This window comes from Dipodomys merriami, unplaced genomic scaffold, assembly GCF_024711535.1.
Source record: "Dipodomys merriami isolate MVZ:Mamm:240054 unplaced genomic scaffold, mDipMer1.0.p SCAF_48, whole genome shotgun sequence".
In the NCBI taxonomy this organism is placed as follows: domain Eukaryota; kingdom Metazoa; phylum Chordata; class Mammalia; order Rodentia; family Heteromyidae; genus Dipodomys; species Dipodomys merriami.
Genome location: NW_027206046.1, coordinates 819,630 through 839,674, shown reverse-complemented (window position 1 = coordinate 839,674; position 20,045 = coordinate 819,630). Strand labels below are relative to the sequence as shown.

The 20,045-nt window shown below is 47.4% G+C and overlaps 1 protein-coding gene across 2 annotated transcripts in view; it reads left to right on the top strand.

Annotated features, from left to right (window-relative positions):
• Smad3 (SMAD family member 3) overlaps positions 1–20,045 on the top strand; it is a 117,237-nt gene that overhangs the window by 81,227 nt on the left and 15,965 nt on the right. For both annotated transcript variants that reach the window (XM_069995073.1, XM_069995074.1), the window contains exons 2-5: positions 7,562–7,755; positions 7,916–8,047; positions 9,201–9,275; positions 13,392–13,442. In XM_069995073.1, the coding sequence (XP_069851174.1) occupies positions 7,562–7,755; positions 7,916–8,047; positions 9,201–9,275; positions 13,392–13,442 (452 nt within the window). The remainder of the gene's footprint in view (positions 1–7,561; positions 7,756–7,915; positions 8,048–9,200; positions 9,276–13,391; positions 13,443–20,045) is intronic.

Sequence of the window (20,045 nt, the reverse complement as noted above, 5' to 3'; positions counted from 1 at the left end):
GAATCAGCCCATCATCACTGTCTGCACAGATCAAAGGATGCTTTGGTGTGAGTGTGTCGCAAAGGGATTGGATGATGATCCACATCTGTTCCCTTCAGGTTTGACACTTGGTCCTCAAATCAAGCATCCTTCTTGGTGGGTGGTATTTTCAAGGCTTTCATATTTGTTGCTGATCTTGTCCTAGGGCTGGCCCAAGCATTGGAAAGAGAGGTACCCACTGTTCTTGGTACATTAATGAACCACACAGGGAAAGATCCAGGAATGGAGCACATGGTCTATACAAGCCTCATGGAACCAGGGCAGTAGGCCTTTTAATTCTTGCCTTTCTGGAAGGTCTGATGAGTGAGCACCCAACCCACATGTGAAGCCACTCACACGTTGCTTTTTTTTTTTTTTGGAGTGGAAAATAAAAGGGAAAAATAAGAAAAACCCCATGTAGCTGGGCACATATGGTTCACGCCTCTAATCCTAACTACTCAGGAGGCTGAGATCTGAGGTTCTCCATTTGAAGCTAGCCAGGGTAAGAAAGTCTGTGAGACTCTAATCTTTTAGCAAAAAGCTAAAAACAGAAATGTGACCCAAGTGGTAGGGCACTAGCCTTGAGCAAAATATCGCTCAGGGAGAGAGCCTAGGCCCTGAGTTCAAACCCCAGTACCTGCACAAGAAATAACATGAGAAGAATAATTGAGGTTCATTGACGCTTTGTGCATGTATAGAGATGGGGCTCACTGTGAGGTGAGGCCATTGTAAGTTTTAGTTAGTGTCATTTCTACCACAATCAGTAAAGTCAGAAAGAAAGTTTACCCGAGATTGGAGGCAGTCTCGCTGGGGTTCTGTGTAGAGGGAGACAGAGTTAAAATAGGCATCATTGGACATATGTGAATGTTAATATCCTTACCTTTACTGTGCTCAGGTCACTGGCCCTGGGCTATGGTCTGTGGTCCTTAACTTAAAAGTGAGGGGAGGTAACTTTTCCTGATTGTCAGACCACCAGAAATCAGACAGAGCACTAATCAGCCCACCTCCCCTACCTTCTTCTTCCTCCCTTCCCTTCCCTTCCCTTCCCTTCCCTTCCCTTCCCTTCCCTTCCCTTCCCTTCCCTTCCCTTCCCTTCCCTCCCCTTCCCTCCCCTCCCCTCCCCTCCCCTCCCCTCCCCTCCCCTCCCCTCCCCTCCCCTCCCCTCCCCTCCCCTCCCCTCCCCTCCCCTCCCCCTTCCCCTTCCTTCCTTCCTTCCTTCCTTCCTTCCTTCCTTCCTTTCTTTCTTTCTTTCTTCTTCCTTCCTTTCTTTCTTTCTTTCTTTCTTTCTTTCTCCTTCCTTTCTTCCTTTCTTTCTTTCTTTCTTCTTTCTTTCTTTCTTTCTTTCTTTCTTTCTTTCTTTCTTTCTTTCTCCTTCCTTTCTTTCTTTCTTTCTTTCTTTCTTTCTTTCTTTCTTTCTTTCTTTCTTTCTTTCTTTCTTTCTTTCTTTCTTTCTCCTTCCTTTCTTTCTTTCTTTCTTTCTTTCTTTCTTTCTTTCTTTCTTTCTTTCTTTCTTTCTTTCTTTCTTTCTTTCTTTCTTTCTTTCATTTCTGCCGTGGGGCTTGAACTCTGGGTGTTGTCTCTGAGCTCTTCAGCTCAAGGCATGTGCTCTACCACTTGAGCCACAGCGCCACTTCCAGTTTCCTGGTGGTTAATTGGAGAAGAAAATCTCATGGAGTTTTCTTGCCCAGGCTGGCTTTGAACCGAGATCCTCAGATCTCAGCCTCCGGAGTAGCTAGGATTACAGGTGTGAACTACCGGCGCCTGGCTCTCTCTTTCTCCTTACTGGTCCTGAGGCTTAAATTCTGGACCAGGGTACTATTTCTTAGATTTATGTTGCTCAAGGTTGGCATTTGTCTTTATGGTAATTGGGTATAAGAATCTCACAGACTTTTCTGCATGGGCTAGTTTCAAACTTTGATCCTCAGATCTCAGCCTCTGAGTAGCTAGGATTACAGGCATGAGCCACCAGTGAGCTCACCATCCACTTTAGACTTTAGTGTCATTCACTGTGGCTCCACCACCATTGTTTTGGGACACTTTAAAGGTCCCACTTGGAGCCAATGGGAGGAAACTTAATTTCCTGTCACAGGAAATTGTTTGGCTAGTGAGGAATATAGTTAAAGATTAAAACCTTCTGTCGAAGATGTGAGAGAGTTACTGGAGAAAGAGGTTTTGAGGGTCTCCCACAAGGATGCTCCTGGGAAGGGAGAGGAGAGGACATCTAGAGGCGGCCCCCGGGGACTCTGGCAGCAGCGCTGGCCAGAAGAAAAGGCCTTTCTCCACAGCTGAACTTGTTCTGGTAACATCAGCTCCGAATTAGGATTTAATTATTGGATTTACTTTATGGGCCTTGTGCCCTACCAGGCTTGGGGAGAGTGTGTTCTGGACACAGAACACACCCTCTGTATTCAACCCAGCAGCTGGAACTCCCAATTCACTCTTCTTATTTCGGGTAACATTGCTGTGTGTTTTAGGGGAAATCAGGGACGAGCTAGGAACAGTCCCAAGGTTCTGGGCAGTCCAGACTTCAAAGCACACCCAGAAGATCAGCAAATGAGCTGCCTTGACCTGTCTTTTATTTTTTTTTCCCCCTGGTACTAGGGCTTGAACTCAGGATACACTTCCTTAACGTTTTTGCTCAAGGCTGATGCTCTACCACTGACGCCACACTTCTAGGTTTTGTATTTTGTTTTTTTGTTTTGGTAGTTAATTGGAGTTAAGAGTCTCTCAGATTTTTCTGCTCAGGCTGGCTTTGAACTGCAACTCTTAGATCTCAGCTTCCTGAGTAGCTAGGATTATAGGTGACCACTGGCTCTTGGCCACTTTTTTTTTCTTTAATGTAGAGCAGTACTAGGGTTGAACTGAGAGCCTTATGCTTATTAGGCAGGTGTTCTACCACTTGAACCATGCCTTCAGCCTCTTTTTGGCTTATTTTTTATTTTAAAGGGGCTTGTGCTTTTTGCCTGGGCTGGCTTGGACCATAGGTCTTCCTACCTATGTCCTATCATTGGTTGGACTACAGGCACGTGTTACCATACCTGGCTTATTATGTTGTATTGGAGTCTCGATAACTTTTGCTTAGGCTAGCTCTAAGCAGTGATCCTCCTGATCTCTGCCTCTTGAATAGCTTGGATTACAGATGTAAGCCACTATGCTTGGCCCCAGAGTCAGTATTTAAATCCAGTTTTATCCAGTTTTGAAGCTTTTACCTACCACCCACTTTTTTATTTTGGAATTTTGGCATAGTTTACAAATAAGCGCACATGTTTTAACTGTACAAGTTCGTGACTTTCAACGTGCATATTCTTTTTGTTGTTGTTGGTGGTGGTCACGGGCCTTGAACTCTGGGCCTGAATGCTGTCCCTCAGCTCTTCAGCTCAAGGCGAGCGCTCTACCACTTGAGGTATAGCGCCACTTCCAGTTTTTTTCTGGTGGTTTATTGGAGATAAGAGTTTCACAGACTTTCCTGCCCAGGCTGGCTTTGAACTGTGATCCTCAGATCTCAGCCTCCTGAGTAGCTAGGATTACAGATGTGAGCCACAGTACCCAGCTTGAACGTGCATATTCTTGTAAAGAGCACCACAACAATCAAGGTAGCAAACAGAACTTGTGTTTCTCAAGAGTTTCTCTTCATGTAACTGTAACCCTTCTGTACAGTATCTTTAATATATAAATATATATAATATGTATATATATATAGTTTCTCTGTGCTGCTTGGTAATCCCTCCTCCCTGACCTTCTCCAGAGAATTAATGACCTGCTGTTTCTTTTTCTTTTTCAAATTCTTTATTGTGATTAAGTCATTACATAATTTCCCAGATTTCACAGTATTGTGGGAAAATACTGCTTAATTAAAGTCACAAACACATTCTAACTTTCATGGGGGCAAATAGTCTATTGTTGACCTGCTATTTCTATTTTAAATTCCTCTCTAATTTCCATTTCTGCTTTAAATTCCTCTATAAAGGATTTTGTCTGGTTTCTTTTCATTCAGCATAATTATGTTAAAATTCCACTCACAGTGTTTTGTGCATCAACAGTACTTTTTTTTTTTAAGGGTTGAGTAGTATTCCTCCGTATGAATATAAATCACAGCACTGATCTGTTCACGTACAAGTCTTTGAACATATGCTTTCATTTCTCTTGGATAAAAGCTTCTTTGAAGTACAATGGTGATGCCAGGTGACACACCTGTAATCCTAGCTACTCGGGAGACTGAGATCTGAGGATTGCAGTTCAAAGCCGATAGGAAAGTGCAAAATTCTTATCTCCAATTAATTGCAAAAAACAAAACAAAACAAAAGTGGAGCTGTGGCTCAAGTGGTAGAGCACTAGCCTTGAACACAAAAGCTCAGGGACAGCACACAGACCCAGAGTTCAAGCCCCAAGTGGCACCAAAAAAGAAAGAAAGAAAAGAAAGGAAGGAAGTGGCATTGTAGCTCAAAGAGGTAGAGCCCTAGCTATCAGTGGAAAAAGCTCCGGACCACACTGAGGCCCTGAGTTCAAGCCCATCAACTGACCAAAAAAAAAAAAAAAAAGTGCAATGTTGGATCAAATACTTGTCTTATGATTCTTAACTTTTCCCCCCTCCCTTCCCTGATCCTTAAACTTTTTATGTTTCATTTAAAAAAATATTTGTTTGTTTTTATTAAGTAGTTGTACAAAGGAGTTTCAACTCTTAGCTGTGACTGTTAAGTTTGAAGGAAGTCCTGAGCTGTTTTTCAGAGCAGATGGGTTAATTTGCATTTTCATTCTCAGTGTCTTGAGAGTTCCATTGCTCCTTAACGGCGCAGCAACATGAGATGTGCCAGCCATCTTAATTTAGCTCTCTTCTGATTGCTGTGTGATGCTATCTCATTGCACTTTCAACTTTTACATCTCTGAGGACTATTGGGTATTTGCCATATTTGAATCAGTTTTGTAGAGCACCCATTTCGATTGGTTTGTTCTGTTAATATTGAGCTTTTGTTACTCTGAGATCTAAGAATTGTGGTTCGAAGCTAGCCTGGGCAGGTAATCCGGTGAGACTCTTTTTCCAATTAGCCAGTAAAAAACCTATCACCCAAGTGATAGGGTTTTGGCTTTGAGTGACAAAGCTAAGGGACAGTGTCCAGGTCCTGAATTTAAGCCCCAGAACTGGAATACACACAAAAAATGTTGAGTTTGTTTATTCTGGTAACAAGTACTTATCAGATAATGTGCTTTTCAGATCTTTTCTCCAGTATAGTGCCTATCTTTCTGTTCTCTTAATAGTATCATGTTTTTCAGAGATCAGAAGCTTAAGTTTTGGTGAAGTCAAATAATTGACTTTTTTCATGGGTTGTGTTTTTGAGGCATCATATGGGAAATCTTTGTCAAGAAGGAAGGTCATGGTGATTTTTTCCCTAAGTTCTAAGCTTTCCACTGACCCATTCCAGTTGATTAGTATAGAAGTAGAAGCTCTGGTTGCAGTGGGTTTTTTTGTTTTGTTTTTTGTTGGTCGTGGGGCTTGAACTCTGGGCTTGGGCGCTGTCTGCGCACTCTTCAGCTCCAGGCAAGCGCTCTATTGCTTGAGCCACAGCACCTCTTCCGGTTTTCTAGTGGTTTATTGGAGATAAGAGTCTCAGAGAGTTTCCTGTCCGGGCTGGCTTCGAACCGTGATCCTCAGATCTCAGCCTCCTGAGTAGCTAGGATTATAGGTGTGAGCCACTGGCATCGGGCTTGCAGTTATTTTTTCTTATTGTAGTTTATCAGGTTGATGTAGCATTGTATCTTGAAAAACTATTGTTACTCCACTGTTGAAAATCAGCTGTCCATATGTGTAAGGCTGTTAGTGGCTTTTGTTGATTTCAATGGTCTGTTAAGTCTTGGCACCATTACTATGCTGCTTTGATGACTGTAGCTTTCTCTTTTAAAATTTAAAAAAAATGTGTAATTGTCTTTAAGTAGTCATGTGAAAGGGTTTCAACAAATTCGTCTATAAACACAACACATCTTGATGTACATCACTCAGTGTTATCAGGTGAGTGTCTGTGTTTCACACCTGTAATCCTAAATTATTCAGGAGGCTGAGCATAGGGGATCAAAGCCAGCCTGCACACAGAGAGTCTGAGATTCTTGTTTCCAGTTAACCAGCAAAAATAAAATCGAAAGTGGAAGTATTGCTCAAGTGGTATAGTACCAGCCTTGAGTGAAAAAGCTAAGGGGCAGTGCCTAGGCCCTGAGTTCAAGCCCCAGTACCAGTATAATAAATAGATAAATAATAAACCAACTGTTTATTGTTGAACTAATTCCTACATCACTATTCCTACAGCAGAAGGGCAATTGAGCCTCCACTGCTTAGATGAGCTCCCTCCCAGCCTCAGCTCTCATACTCTTCCCCCCCACCCCCATACACTGTGGCCTGAGGGCCTTCCCCGGGCCTTCCCCTGCAGAGGGCTCTGGTCCCCTTTGTTGTTGGGACTTTTGTCAAACTATGCAGAGCAGATGTGGCCACTTCCCTAATCTTTGGGTGTTCAGTGGCTTTGCCAGAAAGTGAAAAGAGCTGAGTAACTCCCCCACATCGCTTCCCACTCTCCCTTTCTCCCTAGATCAACCCATGCCGTGGCCAGGGCGGGGTTGGAGAGGGTAAAATGCCCATTGGCTGGGGCTTGGCCAGTGCAGCTTCAGATGTTCCCGAGCTCCAGGCAGTCTAGAGCTGAGAGCATCCCCATATTTCAAATGAGCAAACTGAGGGTCTTGGAGACCTCATGCCCTTGCCAGGGTGTCCCAGCCAGCAGTGTGGGGCCACACCTTGACCCCAGGTCTATGACTCCACATCTGTCAGGGTCCCCTCCCCACCCCCCACTGGCCTTTCAGCCGAGTCCCAGGCTTTCCTCTCTTGTTCTACTTGCTAATTACTGTTTTTCAACTGTAGGGGTTCCTTGGTCCTGGGCCCCTGGGAGAGGGATAATTACATCCTTCCAGATGCCCTTAGTTAGCAGCTCCCCATTAGGCTGCATGACCAAGTCCAGCACTGACCTTCCTCCGTCCTTCCCCCATTCTCAAGCGAGGGCTTGGAGGTCAGCTGGACCTGTTTTGCTCTCATTGATGCATCTGGTTGCATCTGGCCAGACTGTCCCTCACAGAGAGGGTCACTTTTGTTTATCCAGACCCATCAGGAGGGTCCTTGGTCCTAAGGGTATGGAAGGGCTAGCTTGCTAGTGTGTCTCTGCCAGCCCTGCCCAGCTGTTAAGCGTGAGGTCCTAGGATAAACTTCACTTGTGGAAAAGGCGGTGTCACCTCTTCGTGTGTGTAGGTGGTAATGGGGCTTGAACTCAGGGCCCTGTACTCTCCCTTGACTTTTTTGCTCAAGGCCTTGTGCTCTACCATTTGAGCCACCACTTCCAGCTTTTTGCTGGCTAATTGGAAGCTCACGGACTTTTCTACTCAGGTTGGCTTCAAATGTTGATCTTCATATCTCCACCTCCTGAGTAGCTTGGAGCCACCAACGCCCAGCCGATGTCACCTTTGATTGGGTTTCTCTCTCAACACGCCCTCTTCACATGCTTCTCGCTCCTTCCAGGTCCCTGGACGGCCGGCTGCAGGTGTCTCATCGGAAAGGACTTCCCCATGTCATCTACTGCCGTCTGTGGCGGTGGCCGGACCTGCACAGCCACCATGAGCTGCGGGCCATGGAGCTGTGTGAGTTTGCCTTCAATATGAAGAAAGACGAGGTGTGCGTGAACCCTTACCACTACCAGAGAGTGGAGACGCCAGGTATTGTACCACCATTACTGCCTGACAGTGGGGTTTAAGGCCTTCCTGATTCCTCCTCTTCCTCTCTGGGAGGGTTTGTGGTACTCCAGGGGTAGGAAGGGGTGGGGACTTTGCAGCCAGTCTGGCCTGGGTACTGAGCACCTCTCTGTCCCCTGGGCAGTTCTACCTCCTGTGTTAGTGCCACGACACACAGAGATTCCGGCCGAGTTTCCCCCCTTGGATGACTACAGCCATTCCATCCCTGAGAACACCAACTTCCCTGCTGGCATCGAGCCCCAGAGCAATATTCCAGGTAGGCTGAGGAGACAGCAGGAGCAGCTCCCTCGGTGTCCCCTGTCTTCCCCTCTGCACACAGCCCTGGGCTTCTGACTCAGAACTGTTTCCCTATTGGGAGGTCACCCGTGGCCTTAGCTCCCCACTCATGATGCTTTTCTTGGCAAGGAGAAGCAGCGTGACCCTTCCGCCCAGCCGCAGCTCAGTCATTTATTTTGGAAGCGGAAATAGCAGTACTGTGTTTCTCTCGCCGCCCTTTGGGGGCCCCAGCTGCCAGTGGTACTCTGGGGCTCAGGCAGGATCCCCATGATGGCTAATAAGGGGGTGCGGTGGGGCCTGCAGAGCCCAGGGTGAGCCAGCCCAGGGCCGGTGAAATCCCAGGAGGGTGGGACTTGAAATAGCTCAGTCTTGCAAAAGCTCCAGTGTCAAGACAATAATACAAATACTGTGTGAATCACCAAACTGCGCTCTGGGCATCCAGAGGAGCTGGGCTTGGCCACATTGGGGCCAGTCAGGGCAACTCTTGCTTGCTGGGGCAGCCATCCAGATGTGTTTCTTTTAGAGTGTTCTAACTTTGGACGTGGCTTTGGCTCTCTCGGGGTTGGCTAGTGGGCTGAGGTTAGCTGTGGCCCGTGTGTCTAGCGTTCAGAGCACTGGGAGAGACGTGTTCTCCAGCCTTTCGGATCCTTGCAGGTAATTCTGGTCTGGGGAGTCCAGAAAGCAGACTGGGGGGGCGGGTGGGGGTGCGGGTGGGGCTAAAGCAGGGCCGGGGGCTCAGAGAAACAGATCCCACAGTTTGCTGTCACAGAATGACTCCCTTACTAGAAGCACAGAGTGTGGCAAAAGCAAGTGGATCGGCTCAGCAGGAGACACTGGGGGGCAGAGGGGCTCCCAGCTGGAGGCCATAGCTCTTCAGAGGACAGACATGGGTGAGGCAGGGCAGGTCCAAACACCTCCTTGGAGAAAGGGCCTGACTTGGGGCACAGGGACAGTCGGCTTGGCAGCAGCCCTAGGACTGGGGAGCTAGGTGGGAAGCTGGAGATGGGCAGGCCTGAGCATAGAGATCCTGGCAGCTGGTAGGCGACCCTCACTTCAGCACCCCTTCAATACCTCATACTGGAGAGAGAAGCCATGGTTGCCTTTTAATGGACCACCTGCCTTTTGGTTCCCAGAGACCCCACCCCCCGGCTACCTGAGTGAAGATGGAGAAACCAGTGACCACCAGATGAACCACAGTATGGATGCAGGTCAGCTGGGTGCTCCTTGGCCCTCCCCTCCCCTCCCCTCCCCTCCCCTCCCCTCCCCTCCCTTCCCTTCTCTTCTCTTTTTTTTTTCCCTTTCTCATGGGTGAAAGGCACTTTGTTCAGATGCCAGCCTCACAAACGATTGAGGGAGATTGATAAGTGGTTAGCCACTATGCAATCTCCTTTGGGCCCTGGTAGGAGATGCCCCCTGTGACTGGGCCCAGGGGATGCCACTGATAGTGGTGTAGACTTTAATTTAATTGTGCTAGTCCTGGGCCTTGAACTCGGCCTTGGTGCTACCCCTGAGCTTCTTTGTGCTCCAAGCTAGCGCTCTACCACTTTGAGCCCCTGTACCACTTCTGGTTTTCTGGTGGTTCATTGGAGATCAGAATCTCATGGACTTTTCTTCCCAGGCTGGCTTCAAGCTGCAATTCTTACTCTAGTATACTTTTTATAACTCAGTAAAAGACAACTCAAGCCGGGTGACTGTGGCTCAAACCTATAATCCTAGCTGCTCAGGAAGCTGAGATCTCAGGATGGAGGTTTGAAGCCAGCCCAGACAGGAAAGTCTGTGAAACTTATCTTCAGTTAACCAGCAGAAAGCCAGAAGTGATGGTAGGGTTCAAGAGCACCAGCCTTGAGCAAAAAAATGCTAAGAGTGTATGCTCAGGCCTGAAGTCAAGGTCCTAGTACACACACACACACACACACACACACACACACACACACACACACACTGAAGTCAAGGTCCTAGTACACACACACACACACACACACACACACACACACACACACACACACCACACACACACACACACACACACACACACACACGTCTAGAAGCCTGAATGGAGGAACAATTTTTTTTTCTGATGGCCAGCAGAGACCTTAGGAGTAACTACTTTTCTCTGCTGGCCAAATGTGACCAGTGTGCTCTGATCAGGCGAGGTCTGGCCTAATGCTCTCTTTCCACATCTCCAGATGTTTCCCACATCATTTATTATGGGATCAAATTGGCTCCAAACCAGCAGCGCCTTGAATGGAACCCCAGCTGCCACATGGAGGGAGCAGCTAGCAGCATTGCTGCATTGTGTGTGGTTGGGTGAGGGGAGGAGGGAGCTGAGCAGATGTCCCATCTCGATGGTGGCAGGCACGCTTGCGCGCACACTGAGCTGCTAGACACGGTGGAGCCACCTGCTCTGTGTATAGCCCAGAGGAGATTGTGCAATTCCTCAAAGAACCAGAAGCTCACATATGCATTGTAAATAGAGGTGCTGGGGTCAACACACACACCCACCGCAGCTGGCAGGCATAGATGGTCTTCCTATAGTCAGTGCCAAGTAACCACTGCAGGCTTACAGATCTGAAAGGCTGGCATAAGAAGCACACTAGCTCCGCAGTGTTTCTCCAATCCTACTGGGATTTTTGTCACCCTCCTTTCTTGTTTTCGTCTTCGTTGGTCTCTGTCTCTGACATTTACTATTATGAACAAACACAACCAGAGGACATGGGACGTATATGAGGATAGCCACGTGTCTACCTCTCTGCCTCTTCCTCTCCCACCCCTTCTTTCTCCTTCTTCCTGTCTCATTGTTTTCCTGTCCCTTCTTCTTACTATAGCATTCAGATGTGATCATTTGTGATTTCTCTAAAAGGGAGGAAGACTAGCTTTGGGGGGAGCCCAGCCAGTCTAAACATGTGTGAGTAGAGGTCTCTATTCTTGATTCTTCCTCAGAACTGACCATTTACATCCCAGACCCTTTGCTCATGAGGCTTGGCTTCCTTGCCAGGTCAAGTGGACAGGTGTTTTTGTCACCGTGGTCACTTTTGGGTCTCCCCCTTAGCACCATCTATGTCCTATGAGACCAGGGAGAAAGTTCTAGAGTTTTCTTGTCTTTGCAAATCCACCCAACACAAAATAAACACATATTTACTGATTGCCGAATGTACTGTGTACCAGTCATGGTGTTAGCATGTGTGTGTGTGTGTGTGTGTGTGTGTGTGTGTGTGTGTATGCGTGTGTGTGTGTGCGCGCGTACACGGGATTGAACTCAGGGCTCTATCATTTAAAGTCAATGCCCCAGCTCATTTTTGGTCTAGTTTATTTTTCAGATAGGGTTTTGTGCTTTAGCCCACTCTGGTCTCAAGCCACAATCCTCCTACGCTCACACTTCCCTAGTGGCTGATATGGCAGGTATGTGTTCCCATGCCTGGCTACATTAGCACCTTTATAGGAAAATTCTTCCTTAATTTTTGTAAGTCAAAAAAGACCACATTATCCTCTTCTTATACCATTGGGGAAAATTGGGATTCAAAGGTTTAGAAGACATTTGACTACATAGCTCACATGTGGTGAGTGGTGTTTATACCCCATGACTGACTTGGTCCCTGTCCCATTGCATTCGGTGTTATGGGGGAGAAGAAACTATGGTCCATCTCTGTTGCCATGGAGATTCTAGCTGTGGGCGAGACAAAAGAACCCCTTGGAAAGTACAAGGTGATGCGTGCTTGAGACCCAGAGTAGGCCCAGCTCAAGGACTGTGTGGTCTTACTTACTGTAAGTCACCACTCAGTCTGAACCACACAGGCACTGGGGCGGGAGGGTCAATAAGCAGGAGGCTGCTGTGTGGAAAGGCAGCTGCAGAATTTCTTTGATGGCTGATGATGCTGTGCATTTTTCCTTTCTTCTGGGATTGAGGGTAGAGACAAGATGCCAGAGTGTGAACTAGGTAGAGTTGGACATTTTCCCATATGAGCCATCTTGCCATGCACTATCTGTCTGCTGGCTGAGTGGCAGGATTCCCAGGACTGGTTTGTGAATTTCCTAAAGTTGATATTTCCAGGTACTAGAGCTATTGCAGCTGGTGGGCTGGACATGGCAGAATTTGGTGCCCATAGTGGCATCACCTGTCAGAGCTGTCTGGGTGTCTGTGCGTGCGTGCGTGCGTGCGTGCGTGCGTGTGTGTGTGTGTGTGTGTGTGTGTGTGTGTGTGTGTGTGTGTGTGTGTGTATTCATGTGTCCTGGGGCTTGAACTCAGGGCCTGTGCTGGAGCTTTTATGGCTCAAGGCTGGCACTCTTACCACTTGAGACACAGCTCTACTTACAACTTTTTGATGGTTAATTGGAGATAAGAATCTCACAGACTTTTCTGCCCAGGCTGGCTTCAAACTACAATCCTCAGATCTTGGCCTTCTGAGTAGCTAGGATTACAGGCACGAGCCACCAGCATCTGGCTATAGATGTCTGTTTTATTAACCTTGTCTTTCTGGCATTTGTGCATCCAGCATTGATGTCTGAACTTTGCCTGTGGAGTCATCATGTGTATGGTTTTTTTTTTTTTCTCACTCCAAAGAATGGAAAACATTGTGTTATTTTGTAAACACTTTTCCAAATAGGCTCTTGATGGATGTCTGTGTGTTTCCAGACCTTGCCTGACAATGTGAGATAAAACTATCATTTGGAATATTGGAGATGCTTCAAGTCCCTTTAAATGAAGCCAATCAGAGCTGGGTGCCAGTGGCTCACATCTGTAATCCTAGCTACTCAGGAGGATGAGATTGGAGGATTGTGATTTGAAGCCAGAAATGGTTCTGTGACTCAGATGGCTCAAGAGCACCAGCCTTGAGAGAAAAAGCTAAGCATAGCACCCAAGCCTTGAGTTCAAGGACCAGCACAAAAAGCAATGTGTGGATAGAGTGCAGCAGAGGCTGGAAATGGCTAGTGAGCCTTGGGCCTCTTGCTACCTGGGGCTGGGCATGGCAGGGGAGAGGACTCCCGTCATCCCATTTTCCTGGATGCGGTTTGTCTTTCCTAAGGGCAGGTGTGTGTGTGCTGAACACAGCCTTGGGCTGGGGCCTTATGTAGGATCCTAACTGCTCAGGTTGCCAGAGGACCCTAAGGCCCTCTGTTCCATCCATCCATTCCACAGAGAGAGCAGTGGCCTAGGGAGGGGAAATGAGGCCAGACTCGGCTTCTCCAGGCTTGGTCCAGGCTTCTCGGCCCTGGTGATGATTAGCCACTCATCTTGATGAAGTGTTAAGTAATTCAGCTCCCACCCCCTTCCCCCCCCCCCCCACCAGATCACTTATAAAGTCTCACAACTATGTCTCACCTTGCAGGTTCTCCAAACCTATCCCCGAATCCGATGTCCCCAGCACACAATAACTTGGGTGAGTAGCTCTTCTTCGGCTGTACATGTGGGATCCTCTTCTGGATGCAGACCACTGGTGGCCCTTGAGGGAGGGGGCCTTGGAGGTGAGGCTTCTACACCAGCCCAGACCCCGCCCGCTGGGTTCTGGTTATAGCCATGCTAGGTCATGGCAGAACAGGGAAATCTGAGAGCGCTGGTGGCAGCAAAGACACCATAGGCCTGGGATTGTGTTTCCTCAGTGTGGTGTTCAGACGTGAGTGAATGAAAATCCCGCAGACCTTAGACCTAGAAGATTGGGCTGTGGTCAGCCAGGCTCACTGTGTGGTTTGGGGCAAGACCACAAGCAGCTGTGCACACACCATCTGCGGCTTCCATAGACTTATTCAAATGCACCGATTTGTCTTGAAACAAATATGTTTGTTTTTTAAAGTGCTGGTCCTGGGGCTTGAACTCAGACCCTGCTCACGGTCTCTGGCTATTTTTGCTCAAGGATAGCATTCTACCCTTTGAGCCACAGCTCCACTTCTAGCTTTTTTTTTTGTTTTTGTTTTTGTTTTTTAGTTCTTCATGGGGAAGTAAGAGTCTCATGGACTCTACTGTTCAGGCTGGCTTCAAACCATGATCCTCAGAGCTGAGCCGCCTGAGTAGCTGGGATTACAGGCGTGAGCCACCAGTGCCTGGTTTGTAACAATTTGTTACTAAAGCAGCAACATTTAAAGAATCTGGCAGGAAAATGCTAGTGTACCCATAATGGCACCACCTGCCACAGCTGTGCTGTGTCCTGTGTTTCTTCTGGTTTTTTGTTGCTTTGTTTTGTTTCGTGGCACTTGTGTGTCCAGCATTGATATCTGAGTCTTGCCTGTAGGGTCACTGTGTATATTATTTGTGTTATTTTGTAAATGTGTTTCCATATTTGGATGCCTTGGTTTTGGTTTGCTTTAGCTCACAAGGCTTTAGAGTACCAGGCCCTGTTTACAAACAGTCCCCCGGTTTTGCACTGCTGGGTCAGGGTTCCCTAGAGTTGCCGGGCTAGCCAGGAAGTGTCCTTCAGCTCTTGGGCGTAGCAGCTGTGTGGAGGCTACGGCTAGAGCTTGCCTGAGGGCTGAAAACCATTGAATGTCTGGGTTGGGTTTGTTTTTGTTGGTGCTAGTACTGAGCCTTGAACTCAGAGCCTTGCATTCTTTCTTAGCTTTGGTGCTCAAGGCTGGCACTCTGCCATTTGATCTACATCTCCACTTCTGGCCCTTCTGCTGGTTAACATGGACTTTTCTTGCCCCTCTTCTGAGTAGCTTGGATTACAGGTGTGAGCCACCAGTGCCTGGCATGTTTATTGTTTTTATTGAGGGAACTTTTGATACTCTGGTCTTGTGGATCATCTTGAGGCATTACAAGCTGGCCCTCACTAAATTGCCCAGGAACAGTGATCATTAATATCAGGTGTGGGGATCCAAGTGGTTTGACTCTCATGCCAATGTGTTTCTAGAGCTTGACTGACAATGTCAGATACAACATCATTTGGAAAATAAAGAGATGCTTGAAGGTGTATTTTTCTGGTCCTAGGGCTTGAACTCAGGGCCTGGATATTGTTCCTGTCTTGTTTTCTCAAGGCTAGCACTCTACCACTTGAGTCACAACTCTACTTCTGGCTTTTTGCTGGTTTATTAGAGAAAAGAATCTCACAGGTTTTTCTGCCTAGGCTGGCTTTGAACTGTGACCCTCAGATCTTCAGCTTAAAACTCACTTTAGAATGTAGAAGTATTGTCAATTTTCACTTTACAGATTAGAAAACCAAGAATAGAATAGGTTAACTCAGTTTAACTCAGGTTAAACTGCTGAACAGGGAAGCTGGCTTTGAACTCAAGACTTCTGGGACATAGCATGTGTTCCCTACTACAGCAGATCACTGTTTTGTGCTCCACTGAGACCAGGTACCCCTGCTAGTCTCACTCAGAAGGGTAGTCATTAACCAGTTTATCCCACCTTATTCCTTTGTTACCCAGTTACCTCGGGCCCAGTCACCCTGTGACAGTCTAGATGTGGGGGGAGGGAGGATTGGTAGATCCATCAGAGACCTGCCTGGAGATGCTCCATGGTCTTGTTGGGTTCCTAAGAACAAAAACTAATTCTAGAACAAGAGGCTGGATAGCTGGGTGCTGGTGGTCCATGTCCATAATCCTAGCTACTCAGGAGGCTGAGATCTCAGGATCCTGGTTCCAAGACAACCAGGCAGGAAAGATCAATGGGCTCATCTCTAATTAACCAACAAAAAAAAGCTGTAAGTGGAGCAGTTGTTCAAGTGATAGATCACTAGCCTTGAGTGAAATAGCTCTGGGACATCACTCAGGCCCTGAGTTCAAGCCCCATGACCACCACCACCCATAACAACAAAAAGAAAGGTGTGGTTGTGAGGCTATTATACAGAAGGAAACTGTGACTTCCTCTTTCATGTCCTCCCCATTTTGGTGTGGGCCCCAGGTCTGGGAAAGGTTGAGTATCCTGCCACACAGCAAAGCCACACCCCCAAAGCATGACCAAGGCCCAGCCAAACATACTGCACTCGGGAGCCCTAGGACGTTTGTTTTGCAGGGGGCTATGCGCAGGTGATGGGCTGTTACACATAGTGCTGGGTGAGTCACCTGGAATTTCCCAAGCATGTAACTCAGAAAGGTTGGAACAAATGAAGGGGAAGGAGGTGGCAGGTGGAGAGAGGAGAAAGGTAATGCACCGGCTCCTGCCAGGTGAGTAAGTTGTTCCCTGCTTTCCTGTGAGACATTCAGGGAGTGGCTGGACTTGAGGACATAGGCCCAGGAGCACCCCAGGGGCAACAGCTGAGCTGGCATTCCAGAGGTGGATGGCTTCTCGAAGCATCCTGGCAGGATAAGCCTTGCCCTCTGGCTCGAGAGCAGAAAGGGTGGATGGCAGGGCAGCTGCGAGGTAGGAGGCCCCTGGCCCTGAAGAGAAGACAGGAGCCCAGGTCACAGCCTGACCAGGTGCCACTGTGCCCATGCTGCCACACACATACCTTTCTTTTCCCTCTTTCTCTCCCCTACTCACTCCTCTCCCTCCCCACCTCCCTCCCCACCTCCCTCCTCCCCTCCCTCCCCCCTCCCTCCCTTCCTTCCTTCCTTCCTTCCTTCCTCCCTTCCTTCCTTCCTTCCTTCCTTCCTTCCTTCCTTCCTTCCTCCCTCCCTCCCTCCCTCCCTCCCTTCCTTCCTTCCTTCTTTCCTTCCTTCCTTTCCTTCCTTCCTTCCTTCCTTCCTTCCTTCCTTCCTTCCTTCCTTCCTTCCTTCCTTCCTTCCTTCCTTCTTTCCTTCCTTCCTTTCCTTCTCTTTTTTTTTTTTTTGCCAGTTCTGTGTCTTATCCTTGAGGTTTTTGTTTTTTGTTTTTGTCAGTTGTAGGACTTGAACTCTGGGCCTTGGGCCTAGATGCTGTCCCTGAGCTCTTCAGCTTAAGGCAAACGCTCTACCACTTGAACCACAGCATCATTTCTGGTTTTCTGGGGGTTAATTGGAGATAAGAGTTTCACAGACTTTCCTACACAGGCTGGTTTTGAACCTGGATCCTCAAATCTCAGCCTCCTGAGTAGCTAGGATTACAGGCGTGAGCCACTGGTGCCTGGCTAGCCCTTTTATGCTCAAAGCTAGTACTCTACCACTTGAGGCACAACTCTATTTCTAGTCTTTTTGGTAGTTCATTGGCTAAAGCTGGGGGTGCCTTTGAACCATGATCCTCAGATCTCAGCCTCCTGAATAGCGAGGATGACACTTGTGAGCCACTGACACTAGGCACAAGGTACTTTTCTCAGGTTCTCTCTAGCATCAGTCTTGGGTAGCTTGTAAATTCACAGGCAAGGTGAAATGATGATATGATGAAAGACAGGAAGTTGGCCCTGTACTATATCCTCACCTTCCTGGGACCTGTAGACTTTGCTGTTGTTCTTGATTACATTGAACTGGTAGGCTAAAAGATCACAAGGTTCTCTGTGTGTGTGTGTGTGTGTGTGTGTGTGTGTGTGTGTGTGTGTGTGTGTGTGTGTGTGTCTGCCTGTCTGTCTGTCTGTCTGTCTGTTCGTCCTAGGGCTTGAACTCAGGGCCTGGGCACTATCCCTCAACTTTTTTTGCTCAAGGCCAGTGCTTTACCACTTGAGCCACAGCTCCTCTTCTGGCTTTTTGGTGGTTAATTGGATGTAAGAGTCTCATGGACCGGCTGGGAAGGTGGTTCAGTGGTAGAGCGCTTGCCTTACATGCATAAGGCCCTGGGTTTGATTCCTCAGCACCACATAAGCAGAAAAAGCTGGAAGTGGCGCTGTGGCTCATGTGATAGGCTCATGTGGTAGGGTGCTAGCATTGAGCTGAAGAGCCAAGGGACAGCACCCAGGCCCAGAGTTCAGGCCCAACTCCAACAAAAAACAAACAAGCAAAAAAAAAAAGTCTCATGGACTGCCATGCCTGGTCTGGTTTGAACAGTGATCTTCAGCTCTCAGCCTCCTAAGTAGCTAGGATTACAGGCATGAGCCATTGAGCACCTGGCCTCCACAAGGTTGTTTTTATGCATATTTTAGCTAGTTGCGTTTAGTCTCTGAGCTAGAAGGCCCAAAGTTGGAGACACAGCTGGCCTGAAGCTATGGAGTGCTAATGCCACGGTGTGTGCTAAGCATCAGGGGGAAGGAAGGAGTCAGGGAATGTCTTACAGTCATGCATTGGGCCTTATAGGTCAGAAGCTGTAGGGTAAGGGCGGGGACAGCCCAGGTAGCAGATGGTATCTGGAAGGGAAGGGGGGGTGGTGGAATCCCTGGAGGTGGAGGCAGAGCTGGCTTCTGCAGGGATGGAGGGTTTAGGCAGGCCACTGTTCTCCGCCTTTATCCATTCCCTGTTGCCTTTTCTTTTTTCTTTTTATTTGGTGCAAGTACTGGGGCTTGAACTCATGATCGCTTAGCTTTTTTTTTTTCCCACTCAAGTCTGGCACTCTACCACTTGAGCCATAGCTCCAGGTTCTGATTCTTGTTGGTTAATTGGAGACAAGACTCATGGACTTTCCTGCCCTGGCTGACTTTTTTTGTTTTTTGTTTTTTTAGTGATCTACCTTATTTTTTTGTATATATTTTTATTGTAAAAATACTGTACAGAGGGGTTAGAGTTACATGAGTAATGTAATGAGTACATTTCCTATCAAGCATTGTTACCTCTTTGTTTTTCCCCTACCATCCCTTCCTGCCCCACATCCCCAACTCCTGCTCCTTACCCCTGAAGTTGTAAAGTTTGTTTTCAACATAATGTCTTGTACCTCTCAATGTTATGATGGGTCAACCTGTATTCTTATTTCAGCATTTTGTTATTTCCCTTCCCCTCCTCAAATTATAAAAATGTATATACAAAATACAGGGCACTGGAATCCAATACATTGTAAACAGGGGTTATACCATGGAGGAAGAACATCAAAAGAAACAAAAAAAAATCACACGGTACATTATAAATACATTAAAAACAACAGCAAGAAAGATAAAACCACTTATGTCCCTATCTTGGGGTTCATTTTGCTTAGCATCATCTTATATGGTCATATGTACATAGCTTTTGATCTTTTCCGCTTATCCTAGACATATACTAGTTATTGCAAATAATGGAAACCATAGGACCTGTTTCTTTGGCCTGGCTAACTTTGAACTGTGGTCCTCAGATTCTCAGTCTCCTGAGGAGCTAGGATGACAGGCGTGAGCCATTACCATTCCCTGCTTTCAATTAGAGCAGAAAGCGAATCCCTCTCACCTTTGCCGCATTCAGATCTTTTGCACATGTTACTAATAGTCGTCTCTGAACCCAAGCATTGCCTTCTGGATTTTATTTTTTTCTTTTCCTTAAACAAAACAGAAAGTCTATGCCAACTTGGAACAAGGCTCAAAACTGAAGCCGGCCAATGTGTTTGGCTGGCAGGGGGCCAGCCAAGAATTGAGCACCCATGCCACTTAAGAATGTCTGGCTAACACCACACAGGTTGGGGAGGGGCCCGTGACCACTGCAGCTGAAGGATGCTATGTGTCCCACACCACTGCTCTGGAAAAAGATTAGCACAATCCAGCAGTCTGATAGGAGCAGGGCTGTGGCCTTGGCATGTGCCATTGTCTACCAGCCCAGGTATTCAGAGTCTCTGGTTTTTAAACCAGGGCCTGCTCACTAGCTTGACTGCTGAAGCCAGGAGAGGGGGAGATTCTTGCCACCTCCCCCGAAGATTGTTAAGGTTTAGTGCCAGGACAGGCTTTGTTTCCCTCAGGGATCTGGTAAGCACTGTGCATCTGCCCATCACACTTGGATTATATTCTGTTTTTGCTTTGTCTTCTTAGAAGCTCGGAGCCAAGTTGAGTCCTCTTTCAGTAAACACACATGGTTATCCTGTGTGATACAGCTTCTTCTTGTATAGAATTGTGGCGTTTTGCTCTTAGTGCACTGATTGTGCTGTGCATCTTCAGTGGGAAAGAAATGGGGGTAGATGTCCAGTTTACAAATGTAGTCAGGCATGGTAGTGTACACCTATAATCCCAGCTCTGTAAATCTGAGCTCCTTGGAAGACAGAGAGGCAGGATGATTGAGAGTTGTGGTTCGCCTGGACAACGGTGACAATAGGCCCT